Source organism: Tubulanus polymorphus, chromosome 6 (genome assembly GCF_964204645.1).
Source record: "Tubulanus polymorphus chromosome 6, tnTubPoly1.2, whole genome shotgun sequence".
Lineage (NCBI taxonomy): Eukaryota > Metazoa > Nemertea > Palaeonemertea > Tubulaniformes > Tubulanidae > Tubulanus > Tubulanus polymorphus.
This window is the reverse complement of record NC_134030.1, coordinates 8,805,622-8,822,414: the sequence shown is the minus strand read 5'-3', so window position 1 is coordinate 8,822,414 and position 16,793 is coordinate 8,805,622. Positions and strand designations below refer to the sequence as shown.

The 16,793-nt window shown below is 39.6% G+C and overlaps 2 protein-coding genes across 2 annotated transcripts in view; both read left to right on the top strand.

Moving 5' to 3' along the window:
* Positions 1-4,142: 4,142 nt before the first annotated feature.
* LOC141907549 (uncharacterized) lies at positions 4,143-9,191 on the top strand. Its single transcript, XM_074797230.1, has 11 exons — positions 4,143-4,349; positions 4,552-4,692; positions 5,372-5,579; positions 5,660-5,754; positions 5,946-6,316; positions 6,395-6,461; positions 6,541-6,638; positions 7,600-7,849; positions 8,075-8,273; positions 8,397-8,515; positions 8,673-9,191. Exons 1-11 carry the CDS (start codon positions 4,307-4,309, stop codon positions 8,867-8,869), a joined length of 1,788 nt encoding a protein of 595 aa, XP_074653331.1. The 5' UTR covers positions 4,143-4,306; the 3' UTR covers positions 8,870-9,191.
* Positions 9,192-9,810: 619 nt separating this feature from the next.
* Positions 9,811-16,793, top strand: part of LOC141906839 (RNA-binding protein 42-like) — a 30,220-nt gene continuing 23,237 nt past the window's right edge. The window contains exons 1-4 of the mRNA XM_074796268.1: positions 9,811-9,868; positions 11,687-11,877; positions 12,340-12,546; positions 13,363-13,643. Of these exons, the coding sequence (XP_074652369.1) occupies positions 9,816-9,868; positions 11,687-11,877; positions 12,340-12,546; positions 13,363-13,643 (732 nt within the window). The 5' untranslated portion in view covers positions 9,811-9,815. The remainder of the gene's footprint in view (positions 9,869-11,686; positions 11,878-12,339; positions 12,547-13,362; positions 13,644-16,793) is intronic.

Here is a 16,793-nt window from a genome sequence, read left to right as displayed (position 1 = left end):
CCGTACAATCACTCACCAAATATCTCGGGAGTACAAGATGCCGGTGGAAAAAAATTGTGTCGCCTGCCCGCCACCGACCAAGCAATTTAGCCACTCCCGACTCTGTTGCTGAGACGCGCGCTTCTGCGGGGTAGCTCAGCACAGATGCAACCGCAGAATAGTGTGCGGAGGGCCCTTTTAATTTTTGCAAAACGACCGACTTTTACTTCAATCAGGTACTGGCTTATCGGAGTATCTATAAAGTTGATGCGAATATCCGACAGAGAGATGACGTCATGATGTTTTCTAGCTTCGGCAATATTTTCCTTGATGGGTGCTTGTTCTATTCGGTCTTCCTCGACGGGTGTATGTTCGATTCGGTCTTCGATGTTGGAGACGCAGTCTCGTGGATTCGCCTCTCTAACTGCTATAACTCTAACGGCACTCTTTTTTGGAGCCATGATTTCTGAAATTCAGTTCAACAAGGTTCAGTAAAACCTCTGTAAAATATGTAAAATCTGTGAAATATCGATATTCATTGCGTAAAAAACTCTCCAAATGAAAATTGTTGAATATCCTTTATAATGAGTAAGTCACATGGTTTTATTCGCATATAATCATAAAACATCTTCAATCGAAACTATGTTCGACGTTGTTAGTAACGTCACGTCGTGCTCGGTTCGAATCTATTAGCCGGATGAAATGCACGCGCGAAGTTGAAAGAAAACATATTTACGGATACGCGACAACCGATAAATGACCGAAAATACTTGTGTTCATAGTTTAATAATTTTAGTCATTTGTGAAATCCTCGAATAGTGTGACCATGGAGCTCACCTTTAGCTTCTAGCTTCTTTTAACAGGTGCAAAAATTCTTAGTATTCACTAAAGAAAGTGTACGCCAACGAATTTCTAGTGTTTTCGCTGAAAATGGTCACGGGAACAACTGTTCTGCTTGACCGATTTTGTGTACTGGATACGGGTGACACGGTAACTAGGTCACGTTTCTAGGTCCGTATCTATGTTTGGCCGCCGCGTACGCGTCACACATTCATCCCGCGGTAACGAAAATTTGCATATTCCATACGCGAAAATTTACATATTCCAATATGTGGAAGTCCGGACAACGTTACTATTGTTATAAAGACAAGATGGTCAAACACAAACACTGCTTATTTCTGATCAGTAGGGCTACGGAATGCTGTGTATTATAGTCGGGAGAATGGGATTCGATGGGGCCAGTGTAGGAATGTGATAGGTAAGGGATTAAACACTGGACTCGATCGATTTGTTTGGGTATCGGATCTCTTCGGTTGTTTGACTCGATAAATCTGGTGGTGTGCGGGTACACAGTGTGGTCGGCCATTGAACGTACGATTCAATCGATCTGTCGAGGATGTCGGAATTCGGACTGCATTGTGTGGAGGTCAGTATCATAGCCTATCAGGTCAGCACATGTAATCTGTTGCGGGTTTGGGTCTTTGTGGTTGTGGGATTCAGTGTGATACTGGGAAAAGACACTGTCGTCAGTGGATCAGTCGGAGGTGCAAGCCACAATGGGATTCGTGGTGTCCCGGTGCCAGCTGCCCAAAGTTGGTTTGTCGAGGGATTTGAACTCAAAAGAACGTATCCGGAATTCGGTATGGCGTAAGGGAGTTCAATGGAGATAGGGCTGATGTATCCATGGGACATATTGCGTATTGAGGGGATTAATCAAGCGAGACGCTGAGATCATTTGAGCTATTCGATTTTCATTTAACGCTTTCTTTTACCAGCATAAAAAATGGTTATCATGAGTTTCAAGGCGAGTTTGTCGATACAAAACAAAATGGCTGTCTTTTCAACCGTAGAAAATATAGGTATACCCTGAAAACCATGATCTAATTTATTCGATTTTCATCTAATCACTTGATTTTTTTTACCAGCATGAGATGAAATATAATCATCTTTATTACTTAATCATATATTTTTGGGATTTCTTTGAAATACAAGACAAAACTTCGAGGAATATCATTTTATTCATTTCCATATCATAAACAGTATCCGATAACGAAAACCTTTAAGATGTTGAATGTAAAATCACGTCTGTTTTTTTCAATTCAAATTAATTGGGCGTAAGAAAATCGCGCGCGAAACTGGAAGAAAACACATAACCAGAAGGCCCACATTGAGATATTATTACATAAATTATCAACTCGACATTACAGAAAATTTCTTCATAAAGCTTTCTGGATATGTGAAAATTCTGGAAAATTGAAACTATTGAGCTCACCTTTATCTTCTAGCTTTTCGTAGTAATGCAAAAAGGCTAATTCTTCACTAAAAATACTGTACGCCAACGAATTTGTGTGTTTTCGCTGAAAACGGTCACGGGAACAATAATTCTTCTGCTTAACCGATTTTTACGTACTGGATACGGGTGATATGGTAACTAGGTAACGTTTCTAGGTCCGTATCCATGCTTAGTGTACCAATAGAATCGCGTCACAGTCATCCCGCAGAATAAAAAATTTGCATAAATCTCCCTGAAAATAGGGCCGAGGTTATTGAATAATTATAAAACCGGTAACATTTGATAAAACACAACTTACAATGTACTCGAACAACGCATTAGATTGAATTTATAATCTTTATTTCGATAACTAATGCAGTGCAACAGCGACAGATGTTTGTGGATTCGCCCTCTCTATTTGATTGGTAGATTTCGTTTGATATGTTTTGATTTGGTGTCCCTTACAAACCCACAACACCTGCTGGGAGCGAAACAGGGGGTTTGATTTTGAAATCGGAAATCGAAGTACAGATATAGTTGTGTGATCGGCGGTCGAATTTACATAGAGTTTTTTCGTTTAATTCGAAGTACATAATTGGAGTTTTCGAGTTCCGGTTCATTCAAACAATCTTCCAACCAGCCTGAAGCGGTAAGCAACTGATTGGGGTTAATTCGAGTGGGGCATTGTCTGGATAATTTAAGTCAAAGTATTTATGAAATTACCGAAATGTGAAAAAATAAAATTTGGAACTAGAAAAATGCAGAAATGGTGGTCGTCCGCACCATCCGAAACCCTCTCCAAAAACTTTACTACTCATAAATAAGGGACTGAAAAATTTTTATTGGAGAAAAACTTGTTGAAGAAGACCTATGGATGGTCGAGCATCTACAGGAATGTTAGCAAATCTTGAGAAATTACGACGTTTCTAATATCTTTCATTAGATTAATTTTGAGTCCAGAAAAATATCAATCTCTCAAGTAAAAGAAAATAACCTTGAATTTCTAATCATCATTTACCCTTTCGTCTAGATAGGCCTTACAGTTGTCACTTGCTTGAAAGAATTGTTTGGTCAAAACAAAATCTTAAGATCGGATCATGATGGAAAACCCTAGCTGACACTACCTAAAAATAGTTGCTAGAAACAATTTTTCATTTTCTTCAGTTCTGTTTCAGGATATTCCTCAATAATTTGTTTTAGTGTATTTTCGTGTGGAAAGTGCGTAGGATTAAAAATGTCGAAATTGCGGATGCGTTATCATTTTTTCGGTGAAGTAAGGAATCTATTTTACCAGCAATCCATCAGCACGTGACATTCAGTCAGTTCCCATATTGCAGAAACTACGAGTAATAAAAAACCGCAAAAAATCGAGGCCAGTGCAGAAAGAAAACACAAAACTCAAGTACTGGTTATTTGAATTGCCGGTAATGATTCGATTTTGAATTTATCTACAATGATTTTGAAAATTGAATAAGAACTAGATAGTCAATCATGTTGTATTCAGTTTTTCTGGGAAATAGTGAACTAATGGAAATGTTCAGTGCATCATCGAAAATTTACGAACTATTGGCCTTGTATAGATACTAATCGGCTCAATAAGCAGCAGTGCATAATCACGCACATTTGGAAGTCATTGACAACTTCTAAGGCATTTAGATCGAAATCAACGAAGCCTTATTATGTATAATTCACTGAGATCAGTGGGTGTCAATCCATTCATCATTCTACGAAACTCAAGACGGTATTGTGTTATCAGCCGAAATGAAGGGCGCAAACATTGAGCAACCTAGATAGCTCCAGGTTAAAGATATCCGTTTCGTGAATAACAAAGCTACGATAACCAAATACATATGTTGACTATAAAATAGCGTTATTAGTGCACCATAAACCCTATAGCGTGGTGGACGTTAGTCACCTTATCTCGGAACCGGAGCGATAAAAATAAAACTATATAAGCTACGATACATCGCCAAGAAACTTCAGTATCATACTACGCTACTATACATCGAACTGCGAAGTTAGAAATTTTGTTAACACGAAGAAGTTCTGAGAACGATGTTCACGAAGCTAGCTCTAGGGCTACTTTTAGCCCATGGAGGTAAGTAACAAATATTCAACAGAAAAGAGGCCATAGAACCACGAAAATAAATATGTAAGAAGGAAAATTTTCCGTAAAGCATAGATAGCAGAATAAACTCCCATGTTTATTTGACATCTTGAATTTTCATTACACACTAGAAAAAAATATACCATGGCGCATTACAATATTTCATGGACTTATTGAAATGTTTTTTCCCCAGTATTCGGTTGCACGATCATCACCAATAATTTACTTGGTCGTTTGAGAGAGAATACTGATCCTAATGGTGAATCTTTATACGCATTGGATGGAAATCAGGTTGGCATCGAACATTTCACTGCCCCTGGACAGGAACACCTATGTAAGTATAGGCAATCTTTTCGATAAACAATTATAGAAAAAATAGTTTCTTATGCATGGGTATAAACGTTGTTTTTATTCGGGGTTTTATTTTTGGGTGAACAAAGCTTGTAAAAAGAAAAAAACAATCAATAATAGGTGATTGCAAGGATTTCGAAAAAGCTGTTTTCTCAACGGTTTCAATGTCTCTGGACTGTATATCATAGTTGAAATGCAAATTAGGGGTTGATGCAGACCTGTTTTAACGGTAAGGAGAGTCTCCACCTAAGAAATTTTGGGCTTTTTTCTGAGCTTTGTCGCGATTTCGTTGTTCTCATACACTATGATTTTACAGAACTTCGTTAATGGTCAAGCAGCTAATTGCCACGACAAAATTGTGATACTTTAACAGTTTTTCAGAGTTTAATTTGACATTTTTCTTCCGAAAATATTCAGTCCGGATCAGTTTGGGCATGGAATTCTTAAGGAATCTCAAAATTGATTTATTTTTTAGCAGTGGTGCATATACAGGGGATGCCCATAGGGGTAGGGACAACCCCCTGTATCCAGCACTGCTGAAATAAATCCATTCATTCAATCTTTCATGGAACTCTCCAACTTGCCAACCAACATAAAGCATAAGTCTATATACTCAAATTCATCATTGAACGCTTTTGTATTTTTATTGCTATGCTTTGCAGTTTCTGTGCACAGTACTGGGGTAAATGGAATGCGAGGAGTCGTCGTAAAAGTGGATTCACCGCGACCAGAATGCGGACGCGTCGTACCAACTGCTGAAAATTCAGAGGCGCTTGCCGACTGCCCCGGTGGAATCAGCTCTACTGGCGAACCTAAAAGACGTTTCTTGTTTTCTGTCAAAGCTCCCCAATGTGGCTGCATCACAATAAGGTAATGGAAGTCGTCTGAATATGGTCGGCTGAATAAAGGATATCTATTCAATATTTAATGTTATATCGTCTATCCTTTAGAGCAATGGTGATCGGCATGGATCGTCACGTCTACGGTGAAGATGCAGCGAGACTTAACGGAAAACTGACGAAAACTATTTGCTTACAGAAGAAACGTAAGTTGCAATTTACAAGTCACCAAGTTTATGAAAAACGGTATTGGAGCTGATAAATGCCAATACTTTCTTCCAATGGATATTCCATCAGATTTTGATGAAGTTTCAATTCCTCGAGAAAGTTGAACAATAATTACGTTCCTTTCTACAGAAAAGGTCAGCGAACTGGAATTTCTCTATTTCTCTTATAGAAATTGATAACAACATTCCGAGCGGTAATGTAATAATCGAGCCAATACCAACAGAACCAGTTATCATACCGATATCCTTGCCAGAGGAGAACAACGTCGATTCCGAAGAAACATTAAAGCCAGATTTAGAAACAGTCTTGGATGAAATTGAGAAAAACGAGGAAAAGACGACACCTGTATCTCCCATCGCTGGTCCGAACCGACATTCCATTTGTATTCGATATGATAGAGCGACCAAACACCACCGTGTACATCGTCGCCCAGTCAGACTTGTCCCTCGAGGTAGACGAGTAGACGTAATGCGTCGTCGTTCAAAACGCCATGGACGCAGAGGGCGTTTTGCCCAATCACGGCAACAAACCGCTTCAGTGGTACGTATAATACCTAAGAATGTTCCTCTTCTGGATGAATCCAATCATTTCAAAACATAATCATCGATTCTATTGTAGACTGGTTCTGTAAATTTCGGTTGGCGATTCCGACGTTCTTTGGTTCGCGAATGCTGTAAATTCGAAGGTAATTATTACATATCCGTTCGAGTATAGAAAATAGATTATACGATTCTATGTAGATGAATTCAAATTTTCTTTCGCAGGAATTCCGTTCACGCGTTGCTATAACTCAATGATCGCTGATCGTAATGCAAATACGAAGGAACCCGATGTAATCCACGAACAGGAGATTGAACCACCGGTAACTTATTCATTCTCTAAAAATCCATTGGATGCTTTTTAATCTAAATCTGATGAGGCACGACACAGAAATGGTTGGTGGTCTAAAGCCCAACGCACACGGCAAAAAATCTGTTTCGCCGAAACAGAAAACACGTTTTTCAGAAAACGTTTTTTGCTCGTGAAAGACGTTTTTTTGCTCGCGAAAAAAGTTTTTCAGTTCGGTGTTTTGTGTTTGCCTCCAACGCACACGGCACCGAAAAAACGTTTTTTCACGAGGAAAAAACGTTTTTTCGGTGCCGTGTGCGTTGGGCTTAATAGTGAAATGATTTTTCACGTCCACGCCGAATCATGTTTTTTGCCATAATAAAGTTTATTATCAAATATACCAATACAAGAATGAACAGTATATACACTAGAAAAGCGTCAATTTGACATTTTATGCTGTGTTAAATATAAGTAGTTTTATATGATATATTGGGACGATGTATTGAAATATAAAAATACAACAGTGTTAGTTATGTCAGTTACGGATTAAGGTGGTTTTCTGTGCGCATGTTTCAAGGGACAGGGTAACTATTCATTACATATTATTCAAATTGTTCCGAATGAAGTTGGCAGTGTTTGAAATCAATTAAGAGTTTTGTTCGAAGTTGAGATTTTTGTCGCCATGAAGAAGAAAGTAATATAGAGAAAATATAGAGAAGACTCTTCTGTTCAAGAAAAAATAATCTTGTAACGGATCAAGCACCAACTGCTCTGTTAGACACACATGTCTAGTGATTATAGTATGCAATTACGATCTTTGTTTTTATTCAAATGTCCTTTAGACGATTTTCTATATGTGCTTCTCCGAAATATGTTGCGATGCTGCTTATTGATTATTGAACGATGCTCTTCTGCCGAACGTGTTAGCCATACGGAACAGTGTTATTCGAGGTGTATGAGTAAAAAGTGTTGCTTCATTTTTCGTTTGATTCAAGGTTGAACAGGAAACGCCAATAATCGAAGAAGACGATCAAAGTGACGAGGTTGCCGATTTGGAAGACGATCCAGACTACATACCAACTCCGGAAGAAGAAGAATCCGCTTATGATGACGAGGAAGAATACGAGGAAGACGAACTGATTGACAGCGATGAAGTCAAAGATTTGGTTGCTGACAACCAAGCAGCCGAGACCGACACCGAATTACAAGTGGAATCCGATGACGCAACTGATTGTGCACTACATGGTAATTACTCAAGGGCATGTTTGTTAAAAATAAACTAAAGGGACAAATTTTATCACCTCTCGTTCGTTTCAGTAAATACATGTCATTGGATTTGTTAGCCAGGCGTTGTTTGGGAAAATATCATATCTAGTTATTAGTCCACTCAATCTTCGCCTAATACACTGCAAAGAAGTCTGTTATCAATACCTATGAAACTAGCAATGATGTCTTCATTTCATATCCTAGGTCGCCGAGGTCGTGGTAAATGTTTAATGCGAGAGTGTTGCGCTAAAGGTAAAGAGTTAGGCCGCAGTCATCGTGGACGGCTGTGGAAGCGATGTGTTGCCGGTTCAAAGGCCACCATATTCCGCCAAGCGACTACCCGACGTCAGAAACACAGATGTCGCGTGGTCTTCAGACACTGTTGTATCGCCGCTGGAAGAAGGTAAGGTGTCTTCATGCATTGCTACGTCAGAAAACAGAACAGCGGAATTATGGATTAATTCTGGCATTTTATCTATCCAATTAGATAAGTTCACGTAACGTCTTTGTCCGATTTCTAATTTAGATCAATCGCAGAGGAAGCTACGGCTCAAGTTGCTATCAAGGAGGCCAAAGTTATCGAGACTGAAAATAAAATTGCAAGCAGCGAAGAACAAGAGACTAGCGTGTCTTCAGATTCTGATGGTAAGCTGTTTACCACCAATACACATGTAGTGTCGTTTTGGGGCGATGGAGTCCTCTAGGAAAAGATTACTGTCACTATACGGAATTTTTAATTAAACGAATTGAATGATAAATCATATTTTATCAGCTGTATAGAGAATTTTGATTTCATTTATAGAGACTGAAGGTAGACTTGGAGAACAGTGTTGCGCTGCCGGTGCCCGCGTAGCGAGCCCCCGTAACGCGATCCGATGCAGACAATTCAGCCAGCAACTGATTCGCGAGATGAATCTGAGAGCCTTCTTCGCGAGAAAATGTACCGCTAAATTCTTACGATGCTGTTTGATTTACACCCCGCAACAAACAGGAAACTAATCGAGGAGAATGAAATGATTTGATCCTAATTACGTAGCTTTATATTTTAACTAATTTGTGTGATAGATACGTGACTTCTGTTCAACGATTTTAAAAGAAATTGTATGTAATTCAGTTTTATATGTTATGATTGCTACTCTTTGATACTGATTCAGGCATTGTAGTTTTAAAATCCATGCAACTCATTGTGTAAATAAATACAAAATGTATTTCATCTCGGTAGAATGAATGATTATTTGCCTTGTAAATATAAATAGAATTCGCTGTGGAAATAAACTCATTTCAAATGGTAATACAATGTACAAGTCAACTTTAAAAATAATTGCCTCGTTTTCTTTGATCTTTCATGTCTTTTACGCCTGAAACCAACACGATCGCGCTCTATGTGGGCAGTTTAAAATTTTCACCGAAATTATCAATATTTCTCCAACAAAGTGCCACTTGACTGTTCAGCATATGGCCGACCGTGTAGGAGAAACTCGTCAAAATATTCGGGGTGCTTAAACTTCAGTTCTATAACATATTTTTCATCTCATGACGTGCATCGGTGAAATACGTCTAACGAAAGACGGTCTACCGAGCAGCTAAAGAAGAAGAAGATCGCTCATAAACGGCTGGGAGGGCAAGGTCTATCTTCATCGCGTTTCGACAATCGGGGGCCGGGAAACCGATGCCGCCAAAGCGGCCGGCAGTTTACTAGTCGGGCCTCGTTTCACTGTTTAACGGGTGGAGTCGGCGAGGAAAGGAAAATCTATCTGTTCAGATACGAATATATCGGCGTGTACGTTCTCTTGTACTTCGGCCATTATATATGGATAGTTATTTCGTCTTTTTTCATTGGGCCTTTTTAGTTGGTCCGTATCAAGTGCAAATGGCAACTTCGTTTTTTAAACGTCCGTTTCCCATTCCGCATCCCATCGACTACGGATAGTGACAAACAAACAAAATGGCGTCGCTCACGGATCAAAAATTGATGGAAATGGAGGCCGAAATGAACCGGTTAGCGCAATATTTAGCGTATATAGACCTTAGCAAGCCCCTGAAAAAATATTCGTTCAGATTAAGACAGACCCATATGTTTAAATCGTAATTTTTGCTTCTTTTCACCTAGAAAATGTGCTATGAAGTGATAAATCTTCACCACTAGGTGTCGCGTTAGTATTTTGGTGAATAGGAGAATTGATTAAATAAAAACCTTGGGCCCTTTTCGAATTTGCTCTTCCGCAAGAGGAATTATCTGTTTTCTCTATTTGTTGCCATGTTTGGAAGTTTCTGCCAGTCGGATTGGCAGAATCTTCCAAACGTGGATTGAATCATACTTCAGTTGTCTAATCAATGGCAGAAATCTACCGAGGCGAGCACAGGGGCTCGTATCAGAGTTGTAGGTAATGTAAAAACGATAATCTGTTAATCCAATGTATATAGTATATATAAAATAACAAGGGGCCTAACGACGCTCACAAACAACTCAACTTCGGTCGCTTACTTTTTCGTTATTTCTCATCCGATTTTGATAATCCAGGCATGATATGAAAGCTAATAGCTTCCTACTTCTAACGAAACCAATCCCGTTAACTTCCGATGAATAGTTCGTGAATTATATGTCTTTGAACGCGAAATTACGGCCGAAATCGCCTGGACCGAAAATGCTATGACGCCGGTTTTTGCCGATTTCAAAATTTCAAACGTTGAGTTCGACACGAAATCCTTCACCGATTTTGATGATCGAGGGCTTCAAATGCGCACAACATTCTATATTTTTTGGATATTGCAGTTGTTTCGTTAATCCATACGATCTTCCAGCTTTGAAAACGCGAATTTCCCAATTTTACGTCAATTCACGCACTCGACACGTGATCTCAAGATGGCGACCTTGAACTTGAACTAGCAACAGGTCCGCAGTGAATTTTATTTCGTAACAATTCAATCAAATAATGTTTTATCTTATTTAAGTTAGAATAAACATGATCCGGTTATAATAGATTCTGAATTTCACGTAAATATACACAGAAAATAAATTGGAAATAAAATTCATTTCGGTTCGGTATTGCGCTAAGCATTGTGGGAGATGACAGTCGCTATCATTGAGCTCGCGTGTGGAGTTCGTGAATTGACGTAAAATCGGGAAATTCGCGTATGCATAGTTATAAGATCGTATGGATTAACGAAACAACCGCTATATTCAGAAAATATAGAATGTTGTGCGCATTTGAAGCCCTCGATCATCAAAATCGGTGAAGGATTTCGCGTCGAACTCAACGTTTGAAATTTTGAAATCGGCAAAAACCGGCGTCATAGCATTTTCGGTCCAGGCGATTACGGCCGTAATTTAGCGTTCAAAGACATATAATTCACGAACTATTCATCGGAAGTTAACGGGATTGGTTTCGTTAGAAGTAGGAAGCTATTAGCTTTCATATCATGCCTGGATTATCAAAATCGGATGAGAAATAACGAAATAGTAAGCGACCGAAGTTGAGTTGTTTGTGAGCGTCGTTAGCCCCCTTGTTATTTTATATATACTATATACATTGGATTAACAGATTATCGTTTTTACATTACCTACAACTCTGATACGAGCCCCTGTGGAGGCGAGGGGCAAGAAAGAATATTCTGTCAGGGAAATAGTTTTTGTAAAAAGCTTTATAGAAGAGTTTATCAGGGTGGATAACTGTAGGCTAACTGTTAGTAGGCCTGGCAGATAGTATCATTCATTTACCACACGAGGAATCTTAGTTAATAATAGTTTGTTACTGACAGCGGACTTGGTGTAAATAGTTTATTCCAAGCTCTGATGACATTTCTTCAATATTCCAGGTTCGAGCAGGAGATACAAGGTCAAGGTCCTCCTGGTCTCAGCCGGTTCGTCCTCGGAGCGAATACGTTCCGGCGTATGCAGGCTCGGCTCTCCTCGAAACCGGACGGCGAAGACGACGACTCAAACGATGAATTCCAGGTACCCTGGGCGTCAGTCGACATGGCCTCGCCTATGAATTCAGTCCCAGCGAGTAAGTGATTTAATGTCAGCTGAAATGAAGAAATAGGAAAATTACCAAATTTCAAATCATTATCGGCTCACAGGGCTAACCCTAGAAGCCTATTACGTTGACTTTCAATGTAACTATCGTTGAAGTTAGATTGTCAAGCATTTCTTCAAGTGGGTATGACGGTGTCTTTGGACCAATATGGTTTTTTTCTGTTCATCTGTTAAGCTTATATTGAAAGTATTTTTCCCGGGCTCATGATCATAAATCATAAGATAAGACAAATCTAACATTTTGAAAAACTAATCAAATGAAATTCACTTCTCATGGAGATTCTCCGTTTGTACATGATCGTTGAACGGGACCCTGGGTTAAAAAGTTTTGCCATTTTCTTAATCAATGTAAATCTAATTTATCATTCAATTTTACAAAAAAATCTAATATTCTTCTTATCAAAGATTATAAAATGAACTCAATGTTTTTCAGTGGCCCCGCCACCCCCTCCACCAGAGCCTATTATGAGCAAAAATTCAGAGCCGACTACAGTTGAACCATTGAAACCTCCTCCACCACCTCCGTCATTTTTACCACCGCAAATTCGACATCATCGACCTTCGCCTCAGAGGCCTCCACTCCCATCTTGGCAAGGGCCACCGAGGCCGCCACATGGTATGAGAATGCCGATGCATCCAGGTAATACTGAATTACTGAGTTAATTGTTTGAATATTTCATCGCCAGTATAAGAGAATATTTGTGGTACTGTAGAACTCGCTTAACCCTTTCAGTGCTGGCTAATTAATAACCTATAGTGCTGAAGATAATTTGAAAATTCTGAAAAATTCCACCCTAGTGTGTTGAATAACGGGAATACCACTAGTGCGTCTACACCCTGGCGCTGTATATCTTTAGTTACTAATATTTCACTATGTTTGATAGGTGCTGCCATCCTTCAAGAGAGATAATTAGTAATTACTAATTAAATCAATACACCGCAGTGCGGTGTACTTGCAAAATCCATCACTGATTCGTACACTGCACTGTGGTGTAGACGCACTGAAAGGGTTAATTCAGATTTTTCAATCCGGATTTCACTTAATTCGGATGCAATATTTTACCTGGTCTGTTTAACCTGGAACCATGTAAACTATTATTCGTAATTGGAATTTTACTAAATTTGAAGAAATCTGGGCGCAGTCCCTAGTTAATCCGAATTAAGTTAGTTCTACTGCATTTGAATTACTCTTGAGAGATGTCCGTGACTGGTGAAACTTTCATATCACTTTATAGAAACACAACCAATACCTGCACGCCATCTATGAGATAGGGTGGCTACTAATCTGAGTCATGTGCAGAGAATCGAGTACTTAATGAAATAACGTATTCATTTCATGAAAATATATCATATTTTGGATGCTTGTAGGATATTCCAATAGAAAAAAGTGCACATATCTGAATCTAGTTCATTGTCAAAAAATCATTTATAACCGAATGCCTTTTAATCGTTTAAGGAATGCGAATGCCGCCACCTGGAATGGGACAAATGGGCCCCTGGGGTGCGCCTCAGGGCCCATATCAAGGCCCAACAATGCCCGGTCCTGACTACTCTCGACACCATGGGCCGGAAGAGAAAAAAGATTTAGCTGTCATCGAAGCGAAGCCGATGTTGACAAAACTGCCATCGCAGCTGGAGAAGAAAAAAATGAAGAAGGATAAGAAAAAGCGAGCCGAGTCGGCAGAAACATTTCACACTGAGCAACAACTACCTGCAGTAATATTAGAACCTGAACAGGTAATTCTACTGATTCCACTATTCATGAAGTATGTACGTGTCCATGGGCAGAAGTGTCAAAAGTTGGACTTTCTCCCTCACATGAAGCTTACCCCATAAAATAGCATATGGAGAGGTTTGTAGTAATGCTTGAAATTTTGCGCACGTGTAGCGTTTCGTAGTTAGAATACATTAAAAATCTGGCTTTTCTCTTCATCTGCATCGTACCTGAAAATACTCACCGGACGAGTGTGTGCACTCGCTCGTACCAGCGTCGATCATAGTGGTAGCGTGATCCTCCTGTATATCGTCAGAGTGTATATATGTATATGTGTACTGATGTATTAGATGTATATAAAATGGCGCCGATAGAAAGGGTCCGCGTGGTTCGCATAAACAACGGGAAATTCGTTTATGAGGGGGTCTAGACCACCACAGCAAGTTATGTTTGTGTGTAGAATAATAAATGACCCTTAGGCTTAACTCGACCTAACACATGAGTAAGCAATTCCCGCAATCCCGGGTGTAGATTGCTGATAGATGCAGGAACGTTACGACTGGGCCGATTCGAAAACTATCCTCCGGGAACTAAGGATCGGGCCCAACCCTATGTTAGAACCTACAGATAGCAATGCGCACCCTTCTGTCCACCCAATAACATACGACCCCGTAGTTATACATGAACCCGAATTGACCGTACCACACACCACGTCACCCACCCCCGACGTGGAATTTCCTGGCTTAGAGCCTAAATTAGATAGCGTAATAAACAGAAACCGCCCGTCACCCGAACAGGATTGCACTACGTTCCGCTGGATTCTACCGTTTCCGAGAGCAAACCTCTACGCAGACCTTAAGGCTCCGACCGAGTCCGCAGTTTTACTACCCAACATACTCATACTAAATCGTTAATACTTAATAATTGTTAAACCCGTGTTTATATACTTAAGTATGAACGGGGAGAGATTAACACAAGAACCCAACACGTAATGTCAAGAATCCGTATCTAATACATATGTATTGACGGATTAAAGTTCAACGATCCTAAGGCCAAACGAGAAACACAGGGTCCGTCGATAATTCATATGTATGGACGGTAAACATAATGCCCAATGGCTTACGGCCATACATAAGAAAATCATACTATGAATTTGCCGTAACTAAGTATTTAACAAATAGCAAAGCTCGAGACTAGTAAAGTATTTACAATAATGGGGATTCTGTGGGCCTAAGACCCTTAATTTTAAACTCGGAAAGAAGGAACAGGGACGAACGGGTACAATACCCGAAACGCCGCCAGGCGGCGCTGCCCCGAACCAACTTACATCTTCAAGAGACGTTCTCCGAGTAACTGACTGAAAGAGAAAACTGTGCGTGTTATATTCTGATATTGCCGACTCTGATGTGTTGCATCGTCACTCCGCGTCGCTTCACTGGTCGCTCAACAATGGCTGCCACGATGGATGTGCTTGTTTGGATTCTTCCGAGCCGCTTCGCTGTCTTCTTATCGATGTAATATACTGTTAAAAAGCTTGGAACTTGCACTTTCTAATGGTATGAAATTCTTGTTAGATCGTTGGTTCATAAAGATAAATGAGGTCCCGAAAGGCTGTCGTCATGCGTGACTGCGTTCGAGATCGCCGGTTTAACCGTCGAATACTCATTAGTTTTAAGACACGAAGGTGCCAAAATCATCTTCTAGGTTTGTAATAATGATAGTTATCTAAGAACGTTAATTCTGTGACTAGATACTAAGGTGATATGTTATGGTGACAGTAACAAGACGTCGGCGTAGAAACTTTAACTCTCCCGCTTATCGAGCGGACCATGTGGCCGGACTGGAAATAAACAAACCGGCGAGATCGGTTCATCTAACAAACTACAGCTCGTGTCGCCTAAAGACGATGACATTCGTAGATACTTTCACTGAGTCAAGATAATATGGTCCTTTTTTGAACGGTACCGTACATTATAGTTTACGATAGTTATTTTGTGTGTAAAAAGGAGAGATGAATACGGTGGTGGCACTATTTACCACCGGGAACAATTTCGGGACTAAAGAGTCGTGAGAAAAGTAAAGGCGTAAGATCGCTAATAAAGGAGGGAATAAATATATAAGCCTTGAGAGGTGAAATTTTGTTACACACGGGTTAGATGAGGAGTGATTGAAAATCAGCAAAATGTTCTGTATGTACTCTTAGGGAACCGTTCCTGGCGGTTAAGTACCCGGTAACAGCGTTCCTGCGGATCAGGGAATTTAGGATTCCAAACTCCCAGGGAAATCAGGGAATCTGAGCATTTCCAGATGGGAATCAGGGAATTCTGAGATTGAAGATTCGTAGGCCTGAACCTTCGGATTTCATGCATAGGCCGTGTGATTGATTATGTAAAACATTGTTTGCCGGTTGCTCAGCCGTCGTTTCAGTCTTAAACAGTCTTTGAGCAATTGATCTAATGATTTGTTAAAGGAATGTTTAATTAACGACTCGTTAGGGGACTTCAACCAGCCCCTGTCGATATATAGAAATACACCAGACCACACATCATATGAAAGATTTAGGTAGCCTTACTTTGTCATTGTTCTTGGACATTGTATTTATGTTCTTGGACATTGTATTTATGTTCAGCCAATTAAGGTGTAATAACATTGCAATCATTACATAAGTTATGCAATTGTTATTCAGTAGAATTAATGAATCTTCAGTTAGGTACTACTCTTGCATGTTTGAGTCCATGCTTCAATCAACTATGATAGATTTGGTTTCATTTGTTGAAGAAATTGTGTGCTATCATCTTATTATTTTTAGCTCACTTGGGATTTAAGTCGAGTAGACATAGATGGAATCCAGTTATTTGGGAAGGTTTCAGAGATGCTTCATTTTTAGATTGTTTTGGCTTATACATTTAATACATCCGCAAAACTAGCCCAATTAGAATCAATATGGCTGGCTGGTGGCCATTGTTGTTTACTAAAATCAGAACTGTTTGCACATTTTTCTAGGGAAATTTTGAAGACACCTTGATCTATTATTATTCATGTTTCATATGTATGTGATGTATGTTCATCATTAGAAAAATCAGGATAATCGAACATCCTTTGACCTTTTTTTGTGCCAAAAAAGGTTTTTTTTGTGTGAATTCTGTAGCTTGAGGCTCCTTCAAATTCAAGCC

Bases quoted from the DNA above. Each gene is read 5' to 3' on its own strand.
- LOC141907549 (XM_074797230.1), top strand. From the start codon at position 4,307: ATGTTCACGAAGCTAGCTCTAGGGCTACTTTTAGCCCATGGAG. The intron at 4,350-4,551 runs GTAAGTAACAAA...TTTTTTCCCCAG, and splicing joins GCTACTTTTAGCCCATGGAG to TATTCGGTTGCACGATCATC. The intron at 8,274-8,396 runs GTAAGGTGTCTT...TTTCTAATTTAG, and splicing joins TGTATCGCCGCTGGAAGAAG to ATCAATCGCAGAGGAAGCTA.